Below are 20,919 nucleotides of genomic sequence, written 5' to 3'. Positions count from 1 at the left end.
TATCCCCTCGCTTTTACAATGTTACACTGTCCCCTGTAACATCCCTGTATCTGTCACTTCTTACTGCAATTAACGCTTTCACTCAACAAAGCCACACACACACTCACACACACACACTCATACACATACACACACTGACACACACACTCACACAATGCCTCTCTCCCATGCAGACATACATCTGTCACACTGCTCACATGCACACCTAATATACTCACATACACACTACTAATACACTTACACACACACACTTTCTCTTGTATGTTTGCTCACACATTCTCTGCTACACACACACACACACACACACTAGTTGGCTAACACACCCCATCACTCACGCTCCCTAATAAACTGTCAGACACACATTCCTACTAACAGACTCACACTCCATTTGCACATTTGCACCTACTGCACAGTTGCTGGTCACACACACTTGCACTCTTTCTTGTCTCACAACATACACACTGGGGCAGGAGTATTACAAGTCACAGTCCATGCACATGCCATAAGTGTATACTGGCTCTCTGTACAATGAACACACACTCGTCTGCCTGTCATGCTACACACACACACACACATTATAACCTCCTCCTTTATATTTACCCAGAGTCTTGATAAGCTTTGTGATCTTATATCATCCCCCTAATCTTCTCCAGGAATACAATCGGGGGGGTCGTTGTATGTCCAACTGCTGGTTTGCTAAGAGCCCTTACACTTTCCCAGTTCCCACTGTTCCTTCCAGACTCAGATTATTATAGAAAATACCCAACATCCACCTCTAGATCTGATTCCATTAACCCCCTTCCCATAGGAATAAATAACAGGGTGGCTGTCATTAGCTCCCCACAGGCAGACAGGGGGTTAAACTGAGGAAGAACATGATATGTGGCTTATGTGGAGCAGTAACTCAGTGGATATGTGTGTCTTGTCAAGAACCAGGGCTGAATGTTTTCTATTTGTTTCCTTATCATACTCACTACATACTGTTTGCTCTCAGCCCCCGTGCATTGTGTATCCCCTTATACAGTGCCAGCTGCATGCACATTATTGTGTGTTCAGGGGACTGGACATTTACTTTATTCCCCATACACTACATAAGGATTTTACACTGCAGCCTGCATTGGCTTCTAAGTGCCTAGACCACCTGTTGATTCTTTCCATAAAAAAAGAAAAAAGACTGTTTATGCTCCTCTGTTTATGGCTCCTCTGTTACTATACCCAAACAATAGCACCCAGAACACACTCATTATCAACTTACTAATAACCCACAACACCTTGCACTGGGGTAACAACGAATCTCTTTAAATTAGAAGTTCCATTTACTGAGAACTTTCAATATAATTATTATAATTTGCATTTGGTCTTCTTTTATTTATTTATTTTTTTTGTATTCTTTAACTTTTATTTTCTTCAAGTCTTCGGTATCGTATTTCTCTGTTCTCTGGTTGCTCCTCTCATTGACCCTAGCAACCAGTTAGTGGTCTGAATGTGTGAAGGACAAGAAGGAGAGTAGCTGCATAGGAAATACCCATTTCAGCACAATAATTACAATAATAATAATAGGAAACCAGCTGTAAAGTTCATGAGATTAAGCGCTTACATCTGCAACGTACTGAAAGCTAATGGAGAATTTAATTTCCCCTTTAAACAGGAAATAATTTGGAGAACCCCTTCTGTTTCGACGCTTTAGAACCTCTTCTTTTTATAAGCAATATAAAAAACCCATAGAGGAAATGCAAGAGAATTGCTGTGGTTATGGCATGAACAGGCAGTTATCACTTCATAACTTAGCTGTCAGGAGTCATACAGTCTCTGCACACAAGTTTCTAGGAATTGTTTTTTATTGCCCCAGTTGCAAGTGCAAGTGCACTAAGGGATGCAAAATTGCACTTGAGTCTAGGTCAAAGTCTGTGCCTTTTACCATGAGGTTCCCTAGCTGTCATATATGTCTAAATGGCAGGTACATTTTGGGGTGTCAGAGGGGGTGTCAGGGGGTGCTGCATATAGAAAGGTCAAACAACTCATTTGGTGGAAGTGCAATGACATACCTGGGTGCAACATTGAAATAGCATTGGTGCAAGGTGCAGATTGTGCAATTTCTTTTCACTTTGTCCCCTGCCCAGTGCCGATTGAAGGTGTTTTGGGGGAGGAGGTAACAGCCACACAAGTGGGACACAGAGTCACACCAGAACAAGCACTGGGTCCCGTTGTTACAAATGATAATAGACAGAACAAGCAGAATTCTAGAGACTTTGTTTAATCAGCTCAATCATGGGACTGACTGTTGCACAGGCATCAATTTCCCTGACTTGTATCAGACCCACTAAGTCATTAGGTTCTGTGTTCTATCTATCTTTCTATCACTATCGATCTCCCTGTCTAAATATCAATTATCTATCCATCCATCCATCCACCCATCCAACCAACCAACCATTATCTATCTATCTATCTGTCTGTCTGTCTGTCTGTCTGTCTGTCTATCATCTATCTATCTATCTATCTATCCAACCAACCGAATATTATCTATCTATCTTTCTATCTACCTATCCGTCTGTCTACCCGTCTGTCTGTCTGCCTGTCTTTCTTCCTTATTATCTATCTATCTTTCTATCACTATTGATCTCCCCGTCTGTATATCAATTATCTATCCATCCATCCACCCAACCAACCAACCAACCAACCAACCATTATCTATCTATCTATCTATCTATCTATCTATCTATCTAGCTATCTATCTATCATCCAACCAACCATTATCTATCTATCTATCTATCTATCTATCTATCTATCTATCTATCTATCTATCTATCTATCTATCATCTATCTATCTATCTATCTATCTATCTATCATCTATCTATTTATCGTCTATCTATCTATCTATCTATCTATCTATCTATCTATCTATCTATCTATCTATCTATCATCCAACCAACCAACCAACCATTATCTATCTATCTATCTATCTATCTATCTATCTATCATCTATCTATCTATCTATCTATCTATCTATCTATCTATCTATCTATCTATCTATCATCTATCTATTTATCGTCTATCTATCTATCTATCTATCTATCTATCTATCTATCATCTATCTATCTATTATCTATCTATCTATCTATCTATCTATCTATCTATCATCCAACCAACCAAACAACCAACCATTATCTATCTATCTATCTATCTATCTATCTATCTATCTATCTATCTATCTATCTATCTATCTATCTATTTATCTATTATCTATCTATCTATCCAACCAACCGAATATTATCTATCTATCTTTCTATCACTATTGATCTCCCCATCTGTATATCAATTATCTATCTATCCATCCATCCATCCACCCAACCAACCAACCAACCAACCAACCAACCAACCATTATCTATCTATCTATCTATCTATCTATCTATCTATCTATCTATCTATCTATCATCTATCTATCTATCTATCTATCTATCATCTATCTATTTATCGTCTATCTATCTATCTATCTATCTATCTATCTATCATCTATCTATCTATCTATCTATCTATCTATCTATCTATCTATCATCTATCTATATATCTATCATCTATCTATCTATCTATTATCTATCTATCTATCATCTATCTATTTATCGTCTATCTATCTATCTATCTATCTATCTATCTATCTATCTATCTATCATCTATCTATCTATCTATCTATCTATCTATCTATCTATCTATCTATCTATCTATCATCCAACCAACCAAACAACCAACCATTATCTATCTATCTATCTATCTATCTATCTATCTATCTATCTATCTATCTATCTATCTATCTATTTATCTATTATCTATCTATCCATCCAACCAACCGAATATTATCTATCTATCTTTCTATCACTATTGATCTCCCCATCTGTATATCAATTATCTATCTATCCATCCATCCATCCACCCAACCAACCAACCATTATCTATCTATCTATCTATCTATCTATCTATCTATCTATCTATCTATCTATCTATCTATCTATCTATTTATCTATCTATCTGTCTGTCTAAATGCACTTACTGAAGAGTGAGCCAGGCTAGGGTTACCTCCATGTCCATTTGCTTATATGAGTTATAACTTAGTAGTAAAATTGTTGCTCGGGAAAGTCCAGTTTTAGTGATGAGATAACAATTTCGCCATGTACAGATTCTTTGCATACTTCCGGGTTTTCCACCATCACCAGTTCGCTACGCCGCTTGTTTTGCTTTGTGCGACAAACCAAAAAGACGCATGACAAAAATAAAGACGTGTGACAAAAGCACAAAAAAACGTCCATAGACTCTAATGTAGTTTGTTACAAAAAATAACACGCAACAAAATTTTCCCGGTGACAAAACAGTTTTTCATCGTTTCCAGCTGTTTTGTAAATTTTTAGGTAAAGGGAAACGAGACAGATCAGCTCATCACTACCCAGCTGCAATTCTCATGAGTTCATGTATTCTGGCCACTGAAGGGCCCTATTACACTAGAGCAGTGGTCCCCAACCAGTAGCTCGCGAGCAACATGTTGCTCTCCAACCCCTTGGATGTTGCTCTCAGGGTCCTAAAAGCAGGTGCTTATTTTTGAATTTCAAGCTTGAAAGCAAGTTTTAATTGCATAAAAACTAAGTATAGTGCCAAGTAGAGCCCCTTGTTGGCTGCCTGTCAACATAGGGGCTACCAAATAGCCAATCACAGCACTTATTTGGCACCCCAAGGGACTTTTTCATGTTTGTGTTGCTCCCCAACTCTTTTTACATTTGAATGTGGCTCGGAGGTAAAAAAAGGTTGGGGACCACTGCACTAGAGTCTGTAGGGGATATCCAACAGAAAACATCCTTCATTCATATTAATATAAATAAGTAGAGAAATAGGATGCTGGGCTCTCTATTCATATCAGTGCCTGCCCCGACAGAGCTGACAATCTAACCACATTCACACTCACTAGGGTCAGTTTAATCACGAGCCAATGAACCCGTCTGCATGTGTTTGGAGTGTGGGAGGAAAGTGAAGAACTCGGGGAGAACATACAAACTTCTCTGGCTGCAATTGAACCTAGAAACCCAGTACCGCAAGGCAATAATTCTCACCAGTGAGTAACAATGCTGCTCCTATAAAAGGAAGGGAGGTGACCACGTAAATACACCAATACTGAACATGTATTTAGAGTCTTTGTATTCTGACAGGGCAAGAAGTTCAGTTAAACCCAGTGCTCTGTACCCAGGGATATAGGATTAAGGCAACGGTTCTGATGAAGGCAGACTGCTATAAGTGAGCTGACTTATAAGGGACTTATACAGCCTGTTTAGCTTTGAAGCTGTTCAGGTGCCCATGGCCGTCCCCGTTGGCAATAAAAATGCATAAAATAAAACTTACACATTTACTTAAAGGGATACTGTCATGGGAAAAATGATTTTTTTTTTCAAAATGCATCAGTTAATAGTTCTGCTCCAGTAGAATTCTGCACTGAAAGCCATTTCTCAAAAGAGCAAACCAATTTTTTTAATTTTGAAATCTGACATGGGGCTAGACATATTGTCAGTTTCCCAGCTGCCCCCAGTCATGTGACTTGTGCTCTGATAAACTGTAGTCACTCTTTACTGCTGTACTGCAAGTTGGAGTGATATCACCCCTCCCCCCACCCCCAATAGACTAACCATAGAACAATAGGAAGGTAACCAGATAGCAGCTCTCTAACACAAGATAACAGCTGCCTGGTAGATCTAAGAACAGCACTCAATAGTAAAATCCAGGTCCCACTGAGACACATTCAGTTACATTGAGTAGGAGAAACAACAGCCTGCCAGAAAGCAGTTCCATCCTAAAGTGCTGGCTCTTTCTGAAAGCACATGACCAGGCAAAATGACTTGAGATGCACCTACACACCAATATTATAAATAAAATAAATACATGTGTTGGTTCTGGAATGACATGATTTTTTATGGTAAAGGGAATTTTTTTGCAGTGTAAACAATGTTATTTAGAAATAAAAACTACATCATAAAAATAATGACCTTTTAAAGAAGAATTTAGTCTTAATAAATAGATGTGGGTTCCTCTGTAACGTCCCCAAGTAAGTATAGATATCTGGTGCCAAGTACGGTCCATTCCTAATGAATTGTCAGCTTATTTTCCTATTTATTGGATAGAACCGAGTATCTGCACCTTATGAAATCAGATTGACTGTTGATAAATTGATCGGTTGAAGCTGCCAATCCTGACCACTCTTTGGGCTAAAAGAGAAAGAGACACTTGTCTGGCAAACAGGCCAAATGAGTCGATCTTTAAATCCATGGCCACCTTAAAGGGAAACTATCTTGAAAATAAAAATTGTGTCTTGAAACGGTAAGATGTCTATGTACTAACCCTTTAGTTGGGAATGGTTGGTTTCAGCTACTTTGTTTCAGGAGCCCAAACCAGCAGTGCAGCCGGAGTATAATTACTTCCCCTTTTAAAGGACCAGTAACAGCAAATATTTTCTAAAAAAAATCGTTAGTATGCTACGAAAAAAAGACGCCAACACAAGTTATTTCTTAATAAAGACTCAGCGACGTTAATGTTTAATATGTGTTGGTGTCTTTTTTTCATAGCATACTAACGATTTTTTTTAAAATGTTTTTGCTGTTACTGGTCTTTTAAAGAGAAATAGATCTGTCTTATGATCTCAGCCCAGACTATTCCTATATCTGTGCAGTCCATCTGCCTTATCTCGGTTAATTATTGATGGCGAGTCGGAGAGCAGAGCTGAACTTTCTCTGGCTGAGAGCAGAGCAAATATTCGGCCCATTGTATTCTCCGCCCGGGAGAAAGTGGCTATAGTCGGTGCCCAGATTGGCCTGACATGCACTAGAGAGTCAGCCTCGTGCACAGGATGTTTCCTGTTTGGGCAGTAACTAAGTAACATGAAGATTCAGTCAATGGGAACATGCCTGCCACTGAGTGGGTCGATCCAACAACGGAAGCCTTGAACTTTGCACACTTTGGAGGGAGAGAGGAAGCAGATCCTGCGGCTGCAGGGGGCCCAGGAGGCATAGGGTGCCACTTCAGGCCCAAATAATGAGCAATTTCAACATTTATTGGTAAAACAGGGCAAGCTCTGAATATTTTGGGAGTAGGGATGGGCGAATTTTTTGTATAGCGTCGTGCGTCAAAAAAAAAAGATGCGTGTCAAAATAATAATTGTAGACTTTAATGGGCGTCGGCGACATTTCGCCGGCGGCAAATTTTTGGCGAAACAAAATTGGTTTAAATTCGCCCATCCCTGGTTGGTAAATGAATTAGCTGTGGAGCCCAGTAACATCTAGTTATTGCACTGGTAGCTGTGATGGAGAAGGAATGGTCGTTGGGATGGGGCTCTGGAGATCATGTCTTTCAATGGGCCCAAGGGTCTCTACTAGGAAACCAGCAGTATTTCCAGGGCCGGATTTACATAGTGGGCGCCTCTAGGCCCACTGCCGTTTGTCACCCCTGTCCCCTCCCCTTTTTTTGTGCAAATATTCATCATCTGAAACAAAGTGGGTGTGGTTGGGCAGCATGCCGCCCCCCTAAAATCCTGCCCCCCTAGGCCCGGGCCTAGGTGGCCTTTCCAAAAATCCGGGCCTGAGTATTTCCCAATGTATATACCCTATTTGGGTTACATTTTGTTATAGCCCTTCACCTGTGGCTGAACTACATTTCCCAGCATACTCTAGCAGCCCCGTTGGGAATCAAAACTCAAAAGCAACTATAGCCTGCCACCGCTGTGACCCACCTCATGACCCAAGAAATCAGAATCGTTCAATTCCAACAGCCTAAAAGTAGCACAAAAAGTTCTTTCTGAACATTTTTCCCCCCCATTCCCTTCCCTTTATCTGTGCCACATTAGGACTTTTATATGTTATGGAGTAAAGAAGATTAAAGAGACACGCAGGGCAGCCGCAGACGCAGAGCCTTTATTCATTCGCTGGTATCCGCAGAGGGTAATATCGCCTGCAGGAACATTGTTTTACATCTGCAACATCAAGGGTTCAGATAATGTGCCAAGGCCGTGTGCCAAGCACTTTCTTTGGCAGAAGTGCAAATGACGATTATTTCATGTTATTTCATCTGTATTTCTAATATAGGGTGGCGTTCAAGCAGCAATAGTCACCATAGATGGGGTGGTGCCAAACTGCAGATTAGAGGACTCATTTCACGCAAGTACAATGCCCAGTCAATGCAAGAAAGTCGTGCAATTAACGCCAGCCTTGAGCGGTCAGGATACACAGTAGATAACAGATAAGTACTACTATAGTTTATATAAACAAGCTGCTGTGTAGCCATGGGGGCAGCCATTCAAGCACAGGATACACAGTAGATAACAGATAAGTACTACTATAGTTTATATAAACAAGTTGCTGTGTAGCCATGGGGGCAGCCATTCAAGCACAGGATACACAGTAGATAACAGATAAGTACTACTATAGTTTATATAAACAAGCTGCTGTGTAGCCATGGGGGCAGCCATTCAAGCACAGGATACACAGTAGATAACAGATAAGTACTACTATAGTTTATATAAACAAGCTGCTGTGTAGCCATGGGGGCAGCCATTCAAGCACAGGATACACAGTAGATAACAGATAAGTACTACTATAGTTTATATAAACAAGCTGCTGTGTAGCCATGGGGGGCAGCCATTCAAGCACAGGATACACAGTAGATAACAGATAAGTAATACTATAGTTTATATAAACAAGCTGCTGTGTAGCCATGGGGGCAGCCATTCAAGCACAGGATACACAGTAGATAACAGATAAGTACTACTATAGTTTATATAAACAAGCTGCTGTGTAGCCATGGGGGCAGCCATTCAAGCACAGGATAAACAGTAGATAACAGATAAGTGCCCAAAACAAACTCCCTCTGAAATGTGGAAAAATGATGTCTCAGGCTTACAGATGAGGAGGAGTTCATTGATGCGGTAACCTTTTTCGACACTATTTCCTGGTGTCACATGGTTACATATGCCTTATATTCCATTCAGCGATGGCCAGGATGGCAGAGGAATGGCTCATTTGCCCATATATGTGTTTGCGCTTAGGTAATGGCACATTGGCAACTGGCAAATAACAGTAATTAAGGCTACAGGGAAAAATCTTGTGCAACAGCTAAGAATGGAGGGAGTTGCAGAATGATACAAATTATTGGCACACAGCAAAGGTTTATCTGAGCCGACAAGCGGCTTCCACCCCCTGGGACTGGCACGATACAGAGACAATGGACTGCAGTTCTACAAAGTACAGCGAGTCTGCAATGAAAGGACAATTCCGAATGGAAAGCAGCCGCGCAGGGGCTCCTTATAGAGACAGCTTGTTGCATGAAGCTTACTTGGAAATGTCCTTTATTTACATTTAGTGCTCAGGGAAAAGTGTTCATGTAGAATCTCCAGCACAAGGGACCTTAATGTACATTCAATCCTTATTATATACGGTTTGGCAATTTCCCTGTACAACAAACTAAACTATATTCTTAGAAAAGTGTATAACACACAGAATATTATGCAACTCTCCTGGTATCTGTCAGCCTCCTGTTCCCTCCTGCCTACCACTCCCTCTGCATCTTTTTCCACTTCTGGGAGCCAGATAAGAGTCACTGGATTCAATGCTAGACCCACCCGACTGTAGTTAAAAATAAATATGTCTACTTTATATGGTCACAGAACCCCTCAGTGACTTCTAATATCCTTATCATTTACAGTAGGGGGTACATTATCCCTTATAATACATGAGTGATACTCAGAGTTCCCTGTATAACTCAGCCTGCAGCCTTGTGCCTTTATATGGTCACAGAACAACCCCTCAGTGACTTCTAATATCCTTATCATTTACAGTAGGGGGTACATTATCCCTTATAATACATGAGTGATACTCAGAGTTCCCTGTATAACTCAGCCTGCAGCCTTGTGCCTTTATATGGTCACAGAACAACCCTCAGTGACTTCTAATATCCTTATCATTTACAGTAGGGGGTACATTATCCCTTATAATACATGAGTGATACTCAGAGTTCCCTGTATAACTCAGCCTGCAGCCTTGTGCCTTTATATGGTCACAGAACAACCCCTCAGTGACTTCTAATATCCTTATCATTTACAGTAGGGGGTACATTATCCCTTATAATACATGAGTGATACTCAGAGCTCCCTGTATAACTCAGCCTGCAGCCTTGTGCCTTTATATGGTAACAGTCCCTCACAGTAACTTCTAATATCCTTATCATTTAAAGTAGGGGGTATCCACTAAATAAATAACACATTCAGAATATGGTCACACAGTATATAAGTCACTTCTTTTGCCTCTTGATTTTTCATGTTATCTCCTGTCAACAATTCTATTGATGAATTGTCCTGACAGTGAGCCCATGTTTGTGCCCATAGCGGGGCCGATTATATAGAATATACCCTTTACTTAACCGGAAAAGAAGTCAGCATATAGTCCCATGAACTTCACCTCATACTCATAGTCTTGTTGCAGTTTCCAGGTTGATTCACTTGCTGAATACATTGTGCTGTTTATGTTACAACAATAGATCCAGCGATTCGTAACCATCATCAATACGCACAATTGAAGGGCAAATTAACGTTGCTTATTATCTCCTTGCTCACAGGACTGTAAGACAAAAGCCAATCTGTATTTTATTTTAATTTATTTCAAAACCATCTCAGCAGTTTTGATCTCTATTCTGTCAGAAACCATCTGCCATGCACTGCCACCTCCGACTGGCGTCAGATTTGCAAAACTCATTTGCTGAACTGCAATACCAGAACTTAATAATGAAGACGAATTTAGCAGCCTTTAGTACGGAGCACTTATAAGACTATAAATCAATTCTAAAATACCCGCTGTCCCTGTACACAAAGCTAACATTTGGGTGCAGTATTGAGATGCAACCAATCAGATTTCTGTTTTCATTGTTCTAACTGCAATGGACTGATCAAAGCTAACTGCTGATTGGCTGCTGCAAACTGTTTCAAAGTTGCATTTTGTTTTTAAGTGAGCCACTTAATATTGCCTGCAGTACATATAGCTAACCTATAATTAATTGCTCAAAGTGCTCTAATGAGCATTTTTGATGCTTTTATTAAGTGTTTTATATATATTTCACCTTTTATGCAGTTTTTTTCACTGCTAACGACATGTATTAGTGATGGGTGAATACATTTTCCTGGCGCGAATTAGCGTCAAATTTCCACGTTTTGCCGCAGGCGAATAAAGTTGCGAAACTCCCTCAAAAATTCAAAAAATTTTGAAAGTGCGTCTGAAAATTCGACCGATGTCGAAATCGCCCCGCGTCAACACTATTTGGACGCCCATTGACTTTAACGCCACCGCCAAAATTGACGCAAGCAAATTTTCAGTTGCACGTCCATAAATTTTCGTGTTACACGTATTTTTCACAGGAAATTCGCAATTTTTTCGGTAAATCGAAACGAGAAAAATTTCAGCCATCACTAACATGTATCTGTAACAGAAGCTGTTCTGTTTGGGCAGGAATAGACATAATAGCAAACATATCACTAATGCAGGAAGCATCTTCGGGTACTTTTCTGATCCGTTTAATCTCTCCGTTCACATTGTTTTTAGCATTTGCCCTCACCCAGACAGAACAGCAGAGGGCGCTCATGTTACATTTTCACAATAATGGCCTTGTTAAAGCAAATAATGTCACCAAATAAATAAAAAAATTGCGATTTTTTTTTACAAAATAAAAAAAGTTTGCAAATTTACCACAAAATCAATAACATTTTTGAAAATGGCAAAAGTGCTCAGAAGAGCATGCTGAGAAATTGATAGGGGTGAACATCTGTAACAGCTCAACTCAATATATTGTTTTATTAGTATCTTATTCGTTTAGACATAGACTAAACGTAAGGGATTCCCCCCTGTTGACCTACATGGGAATCACTGCGTTTTGTATGTTACCCCAGCAGTAGTGATGGGCAAATTTCTCCCGATTCACTTTTCTGAAAAATTTCCTGCGAAATTCGTGAAACAGCCAAAATTTAGTGAAAAATTAACGAAACTCGAAAATTGACGCCCGTGCCAATTTTGACGGCAGCGTTAAAGTGAATGGGTGTCCAAATAGTGTTGACGCGCACCAATTTTGACGCGAGTGACTTTTTGGATGAGCGTCTATATTTTTTTGACACCAGCGAATCGCAAATGTATTTGCCTTCATTATTACTTAACATGTGCGCTCGCCAGTGTCGGAGTCTCCATGGACCACAGAGGCTTTTATCTTAGGCCCCCTGCACCTCAGTCTCAGCCTCAGTCTCAAACTCCTACCTCTATGATGCACTAGCCCACCGTCAGCCTCCAATACTGCCCCTCTCCCAGGCCATAACGTATCCTCCCCCTCAGGGTAGGGGGTGGAGCTGGTAGCGAGCCTGCTGGCCCACCAGATATTTTGCTGGCCCACCAGGTATTTTGCTGGCCCACCAGGTATTTTCCTGGTGTCCTGCTGGCCCAGTCTGACACAGATACAAATGGAGGAGTGATGAGTGGGGGGTGTGAGTGACAAGAACCATACAAGAATTCCCATAGGGAGAAAGCACACCAGACACTTGACTTTGCCTTTTATAACATTTATTCCAGCAGAGTTGGCACAAACCATACACCCCACCATGGCAAATGCTGGCACCAATGATCCTCAAGCACCCTGAACTAGAGAAAGGCAGACAGAAGAGGTATGTGCCTAGCACCCCCTCCAGCTAGGCACCGTCTCTTTTTGCCTACCCCTAGATCCGGCCCTGCCTGAGGCCTCCCCAGCGGTATAACCATAGATGAAACTTCAATAGAATCCTACCTCCATGGGTTAAATACTGTGGTGCTCTATCTGGGAACTTTGCTGCTCTTCAGTTCCATACATGAAGCAATAACAAGGAGAAATCAGATGGCACTCACCAAGCAAAATTATTTTTTCAGATCTCTGCACAACGTTTCAGGGGATCAACCCCCTTTCAGAGCACTTGAGAAAGGGAGTTGATCGCCTGAAACGTTGTGCAGAGATCTGAATAAATCATAAAAATTCAGCACATTTTTCTTGGTGAATGCCATCTGATTTCTCCTTGTTATTAACCATAGATGAAACAGACCAAGGGGAACAAAGGGTCCGTAGGGTCAGCTTCTTCTATAGCCGCTTTCAAGCAACCTAAAAATGTGCACCCACTGCAAACTATGTGCCGCAAAGGGGCAGCAACTGAGGGGCAGAGACAGTAAGAGATGGGAGGGTAGGCTGTGCCACCCCAATGAATACAGTGCTGCCTACATTCATGGCACTGTATTCATGCGGGGGTGGAGGCAAATAGGCATCCCAGCTCCTACCTGTCCCCTAACTTGCACATAATTGATTGTATGTGTGATACAACAGCACCCTGTGCTGACTACCTGTAAGGACTCTACTGCTGGCATGCACCCAACACTTTGCACCTCATGAGGAATTTTTCATGAGCACAGTCTGATCCAAGGAGCTCTCTGAATGAGCGCTAAGGGGTGATCTTTTGCACCTCTAATTGCCCTTTCTAGACTGAGCAAATGTCAAACAAAGTGTTCTGTTGCCTCGTCCCTTTAAATAGAATTTCTGGAATGAAAACAATGCTGAAAGGTATCTGGTACCATCCTCGCTATTGTCTTGATTAGATTCGTGGAATAAATGGAAAGGAGCGCACAAAGAGCCAGAAAGAAAATATTCATGGTATTTATCTGCACAGACTGGTAACTGCAATTAGAGAGGATTTTTTTTATAGTCCCACATGGGGTGAAATTTGCCTGTCTCCGTCTTCCTTTTTTGTTTCCTATTTGTTTTGCTGTTTTCTTCTTGTTTTGTTATGTTTTTTTAACTCAGTTGCTAGGCGACAGCCGCTGAATAAATTGCAAGAGAAACTCTTGAGAATAAAAAGGATGAAGAGCATTATGGCTGAATTATGAAGTTGGTGATGTTTATTGTGCGGATAGGCTGCTGTACCCCTTGTATAAAGCCTCCAGGCAGAACCCATGTCTCCCAGCTCATCAGATGTGGCCTTGTCTTGGTATCCTATGGGAACGAAAGTACAGCTACAAATCACACGGATTTATGGTTGCCACCTGGCCAGTATTTTACTAGCCTGGCCGTTAAAAAGGATGGTTGATCCCAATAGGAAAAAAAGATAAATATATAGGAAGGCCAGTATTTTTTTCCAGAAAAGGTAGCAACCCTACACGTATTGGATCCTCTGCTGGGGGAGTCCTGTTCCACCAATGGGAACATAAAACAGTTTACATATCAACTTCCATGTATTTTCCATTGAAGTCTATGTGAGCAAACCTAAGCAATGGAGCCTTTTAATCCAGTGATTCCTAAACTGTTGGTCTAACTCGTAGGCGGTAGGGATGGGCAAACTTTTTTGCCTTGTTTCGCCATAGACTTGTATTGCGTTGTGCGTAAAAAAAAATGACGCTCGTAGACTTTAATGGGCGTCAGCAACATTCCGCTGATGGCAAATTTTTGGCAAAACGAAACGGATCAAATTCGCCCAAGCCTATAGACGGGCCTAGAGCCATTTCTGGGGAGGGGATGAGCAGACTAAGGGTAGAGACACACACTCAGATTCAGGGATATTTAGTCGCCGGTGATTAATCGCCTCTTCTTCGGGCGACTAATTGGAGTGCTTAATTTTCTGAAGTTGCCTTGTGAGGCAACTTTGGGCGTCATTGGAAAACTAAGCGCACCGATTGCCACCCCACCGGTGATTTACATTCTAGCCGCCGGGAGGCAGTTTGGGGAGATTAGTCACCCTGAAGAAGAGATTTGTCACTGGGCGACTAATCTCCCCAAATCTGAGCGTGTCTCTGCCCTCAGTCTCCAACCTCCCTCCCCAGCAATCAGACCACACACCCTCCTGTGTCTCACTCCTATTCTCACTGCTCAATCTCCATCCAAATGAACCCACCACCCTACATAGTTGCACCCAAGACACGTGACTTCATGGGCTGTCCCTAACTCTGGTTCTAAATTTTACTTTAGATATTCCTGGAAGTCCAGCTTGAAAGTAAACTAGGTAGAGTTGGGGTGCGGGGAAGGTTGGACACTTATTTGGTGTCCTAGATATGCTTGGAACAGTGGCTGAATGTATGATATAGTGATGTTTCTATATGACTGTAATGTTGTTATGAGCTAAGTGTTGAGCCCTAAAGATGGCATGACCCAAAAGATTTCTGAACACCATTGCTCTAATCATTTGATGACCATTAAAGCCAAGTATGAAATCCAAAATCAGAAGAATCTTCCACTTTTTTTCTATCTTGCCTCCAGTACTAAGCGCAGCAGTTGGAGCCGGTGCTGAATTGTGGCACTGAGCTGAAACAACATATACATTTAGCATTAGCTTGTTCCTTGTAAGACTGCAAGAGAAGATATGGGAGCTCTCCAGGCATCAGAACTCATTGGATCAAAATCCTTTTCACTGGCCTACAGAGATATCAGCATTGTAGTACCCAAGTGTTCACATGTATTGACCTTCAGATAAGGAAGAAGCTTTGTAAGCGTTAGAGACAGCTGTGCATGTATTTTAAAGGGCCACTACACTTTAAATTTTATATATTTTCTTTTCTATTTGTCCAAGGGAAATATGACATGGCTTTATTTCCAAAAGTTTTTTTTAAAGGTGTTCTTAGAAGCCATTGTCTCCCACCTTGACACAAGCTTCCTTATCAAATATAAAAGCCTGCTCATTGAATTATTATCTCCGACCAAGAATGTAGATGAGGTTTAGCCTATCAGAGTGGTTTGATGTGACTGGGGATCAGCTACAGGGGTGCCCAAAAGGTAGAACGGGATCTACCAGTAGACCTTTAGCTGGTGATCAGTAGATCTCAAGACACTGTCAACAAACGGCTTGTCTAAATCACCCTCTTATTTCATGTTTTTCATTCAGATTTTTATTATGTTCAGGTTACATAAGAAATAGTTTGTTAAATATTCATGTTTGCAAAAATCGTTTATGTCAAAGGTATAAATCAATATTTAAGTAACCGGATTTGTGTTTTTGGAGGTTTTTTCATAGAAATGTTTTCTGTTTAACAAATGCAGCAGTTAACCAATTGTGTACCTTCAATGTGTTTCAGATGGTGGCATGTCACAGCCCACAGCTCCTTTTTTGGTTCTAAAGATCTGATTCATTGGGCCGAGAGAATGGATCCAGTTCCTCTGCTAATGGCTTCTTATCTAGAGCCTGAATTGAAGGACATTAATTTCAGCTCTTTCAAAAATGCTTTTGACAACAAGACAGAAATTGATCCTTCGATCTCTGGAATGAGCACCTTTATCATCCCTTTAATCTACCTTTTGGTGTGCGTCATTGGACTTAGTGGTAACACGTTGGTCATTTACGTTGTCCTGCGTTACGCCAAGATGAAGACAGTCACTAACATTTATATCTTGAACCTGGCTGTGGCCGATGTCTTGTTCATGTTGGGTTTGCCATTTCTCGCCACCCAAAATGCCATTTCTTATTGGCCATTTGGGACTTTTCTGTGCAGACTAGTGATGACAGTGGATGGCGTTAACCAGTTTACAAGTATCTTCTGCCTCACCGTGATGAGCATTGACCGGTATCTGGCTGTGGTTCACCCTATCAAGTCCACCAAGTGGAGAAGACCTAGAGTAGCGAAACTTATTAGCGCCACAGTGTGGACTTTCTCCTTCCTAGTGACTTTGCCGGTTATCATCTTCTCTGAGGTCCAACCAGATTACCACACTTGCAACATCAGCTGGCCAGATCCAGTAAGTATCTGGTCTGCAGCCTTCATCATCTATACTTCAGTATTGGGCTTCTTCGGACCTTTATCAGTGATTTGCCTCTGCTACCTTCTCATTGTCATTAAAGTAAAGTCCTCAGGTCTTCGTGTTGGTTCCACCCGACGTAGAAGGTCAGAACGCAAGGTGACTAGAATGGTGGTCATCATCGTGGCCGTGTTTGTCTTCTGCTGGCTCCCATTCTACCTTCTTAATATAGTGAACCTGTCTTTCTTTGTGCCAGAGGAACCTGCCTTTGCAGGAGTCTATTTCTTTGTGGTGGTCCTTTCTTATGCCAACAGCTGTGCCAACCCTATCCTTTACGGCTTCCTCTCAGACAATTTTAAGCAGAGTTTTCAGAAAGTTTTGTGCCTACGCAAAAGCAACGGCATCAAAGACGCTGACCTGACAGAGAACAGGCAAGAGAAAAGCAGTCGCCTGCAAGAGACCATGCTGCCGTCACGGAATTCAGAGTTTAATGGCCACATGCAAACTAGCAAGGTCTGAATTATTACCCCCTTTGCCTTTTCAAAAACATGTAAAAAAAGCAAAGAGCACTTGAGGCTTGAAGGGAAAACAATACCGCTTTTATGAAATGGAAATTGAGACTGAAGCACTGAGAGGAATCAGGATGGAATATATTTAAAGATGAAAGAGTGTATATATTTAATATGACCTGGAGATTATTCACAGTATTTCAGTAACTTTCACTTTTGTAGTAATTTTCTCTGCTACTATTGATGTTTTTTGCCTTTCTATCTTGCCGTCTATGCATTATCACAACTGTCCAAAGAACAATTTGTGGAGGCTCTGCTGAACCGCACGCATTCTATTGCTTTCTTTTTGCCTAATAATGTGCAATTTCTGTCCAAAATCGGAGCAACACTTTCCAGTTCATGGTCAGGCTAATGTCTCCGCTTTCGCAAAAGATTACAGATTTTTACACTTGAAAAACATTTTGCACTTTCACGAGGTGCCGCATGTCATGACGCCCAGATTCTCACTGGCCTTTGTTTATGTTAAATACCAGAGGAATGAAACTGTGCGGTAGTGTGTCTGACAACAAATCCATAAAGGACGGGTTATCATTCAAAATCATTAAGGACATTGAGGCGTCTCTGACGCAAGGAAGGGGCTTCAAAGAAGAAATGTTGGAAGACTTTAAATGAGGAATGGCTAAGGCCTGCATGTGAACTGGTATCCTTGCTTAGCATGCTCGAAGGGTCTTAGAATGATCTAAGGAATACAATGAAATGTAAAGAGTCATCAGGGTGTATAGGGGCTACATTAAGGAGGCCTGATGTCCTCTTCTAGTAGGGCTCTTGAGGGCCTGCATGTGAATTATCATCCTTGCTTAGTATGGATGAAAGGTCTTAGAAGGATCCGCAGAATACAATGAAAAGTAAATCAGTCATCAGTGTGTATGGGGGGGCTACATCAATATAGGGCCCTGGTAAACAGTATTTTGCCCTATGTCCACCCATGGCAGGACTCAAGAAGGGTTCTAAAGGGGGAACGGTAAAGTAGACATGTCTGTTTGGTAATTGTAATCCAGTACAACAACCTCTTAACGGTTGCAGAGTGGAACATCCTTAGCCCATAACGTTCCTATTCTGTAGCGACCAATCAGCTTTAAAAGTCGGTTTTAGTCAGTTTGATTAAATCAATTTACTGTTTCGTGTTACATGTGTTATATGTTACGCATTACCTCCACCCCACCACCACCACTCTCATCTAGAAGGGGAAAATGTGCCTAGAGTCAATTAGTATGAAAATCTATTAATTCAATGGCAGGAAAATGTGTTTTTATTCACACCTTCAATCTGAAAAGAAAATTAATTATTTTGCATCCCCCCCCCCTCAAGGCCCCATGAAGAGTTGCTTACATTAATAGTGACAAGACTCATTCCCATAGCAGAATATTTGACCTTCAGTTGATTAAGCCATTGGCTGAAGATATTTTTTAAAAATGTCCCAGTTCCACATGCAAGTACAGTATTACACCAGGGTGGCAGGCATGTTGGATCCCCAGCTTTATAGCTCAGTAGCTAATGTTGGTCTTTTTACCTGCTAACAGGTTGGTTGGAAAACCCCATGTTGGAAAATTCTGCCATAACCCCCAATAGTGCAATAAAGACAGATGAATGTATGTGTTAACATTATTTTTTTCACCCTCTTGTCTAAGCGTATAGAGAATAGAGTATTGCATAACAGAACTCCTGTTGAAGGGCTTCCCTAGCTTATAGGGGTTTTTTTGCTTGCAGATTTTGTGTATAAGACATGGGTCTGTGGCTGACCAATTAATAAAGTTCTTCCTGCATGAGGAACAGGAAGGGTAAGGCAAATAGGCGCCCCTTAAAGGGGATGTAGAAACAGCCGTAACGCCGTCCCACATCACTCCCTAGTTTTCTATAGAAGTTGCTGAAAACCATAAATATAGATGAAAGAAAATTCAAATAATAAGAATCCTGCTGATTAAAAACTTCATTATAAATGCAAAAGAAGTGACCAATGAGAATTGCTGATTCCCAGCACCATGTTAGACATCTTGTTGTCATGTTACATATACAGATAATTATGTCGTTTTTTCCTTCATTATATTACACTGAACTCAATCACAGAGATAAAGGACAGACTTGGGCTTTAATGAGGTGGTTCACCTTTAAGTAAACTTTTAGTTTGTTTTAGAACTTTTCAATTGGTCTTCATTATTTATTTTTTATAGCTTTTGAATTATTTACCTTCTTCTTCTGACTCTTTCCAGCTTTCAAATGCTCTGTAAGGCTACACTTTGTGGCCGATTCACTAAGGGTCGAATATCGAGGGTTAATTAACCCTCGATATTCGACTAGGAATTAAAATCCTTCGACTTCGAATATCGAAGTCGAAGGATTTAGCGCAAATACTGAGATCGTACGATCGAAGGATTATTCCTTCGATCGAACGATTCGAAGGATTTTAATCCAACGATCGAAGGAATATCCTTCGATCCTTCGATCAAAAAAACGTAGGAAAGCCTATGGGGACCTAACATTGAATTCGGTAGCTTTTAGCTGCCAAACTAGGGGATCAAAGTTTTTTTTAAAGAGACAGTACTTTGACTATCGAATGGTCGAATAGTCTAACGATTTTTACTTCGAATCCTTCGATTCGAAGTCGTAGTCGAAGGTCGAAGTAGCCCATTCGATGGTCGAAGTAGCCCAAAAAAACCTTCGAAATTCGAAGTTTTTTTACTTCGAATCCTTCACTCGAAGTTAGTGAATCGGCCCCTTTGTATTGTCATTGCTACTTTTTATTACTCATCTTTCTATTAAGGCCTCTCCTTTTCATATTCCACTCTCTCTCTCTGCAAATCAATGCATGGTTGCTAGGGTAATTTGGACCTTAGCAACGAGACGGCTGAAATTGCAAACCGGAGAGCTGCTGAATAAAAAAAACACAAATAATAAAAAATTAAAACCAATTGCAAATTGTCTCAGAATACATCATACAAAAAATTAACTCAAAGGTGAGCAACCCCAGTTGCAGGAACAAAAAACATGGAGCCAGATTGATACAGATCAGCTGCGATTCTCATTGGTGGAGTATTTTGCATTTTAATGGCTCCCTGGAGAGCTGGGGGGGAAGCTTTATTGGGCAATATCACTTCAAGAATACATCCCTGATGTTGCTGGACTACAGCTCCCAGCATGCCTCAACCTTCATTATATGTTACATTATTTTGGGATTTGTAGTCCAGCAACAACTGAGTACAGTTTGGTTGAGCCGTGCAGTACAGCAGGGGTTACTGCCTCTTTATTGTTTACTGTATAGAATAGGCAGCCATAACTGTGGCATAATCCCTTTGTATATCTTCAATTACCTTCCAGGTATCTATGAGTGTCTATTGAGCTCCTCTGCACATGGTCATCTTCAATCACCTTAATCTGGACAGTATCATATTGTATTATTATTATCCTATATGGTCACCAACATATTCCAGAGATTTTATAGATCATTCACATCAGTCCCTGCCCAGGGGAGCTTACAGCCTAAAGGTGGCCATAGATGTAACAATTACGATCTTTCTTGGAAAAGATCTTTCCAAGAAAGATTGTTCATTTCAATAAACATGTGTAGAGCTGAA

At 40.9% G+C, this 20,919-nt stretch overlaps 1 protein-coding gene across 1 annotated transcript in view; it reads left to right on the top strand.

The window, feature by feature from the left end:
• The window catches only part of sstr5.S (somatostatin receptor 5 S homeolog), a 20,411-nt gene extending 931 nt beyond the window's left edge, over positions 1-19,480 (top strand). Inside the window, exon 2 of the mRNA XM_018239298.2 lies at positions 16,124-19,480. Coding sequence (XP_018094787.1) covers positions 16,191-17,300 — 1,110 coding nt within the window. The 5' untranslated portion in view covers positions 16,124-16,190 and the 3' untranslated portion in view covers positions 17,301-19,480. The remainder of the gene's footprint in view (positions 1-16,123) is intronic.
• The last annotated feature ends 1,439 nt before the right edge of the window (positions 19,481-20,919 follow it).

Source organism: Xenopus laevis, chromosome 9_10S, assembly GCF_017654675.1.
Source record: "Xenopus laevis strain J_2021 chromosome 9_10S, Xenopus_laevis_v10.1, whole genome shotgun sequence".
Lineage (NCBI taxonomy): Eukaryota > Metazoa > Chordata > Amphibia > Anura > Pipidae > Xenopus > Xenopus laevis.
This window is presented reverse-complemented; position numbering and strand designations above follow the sequence as displayed.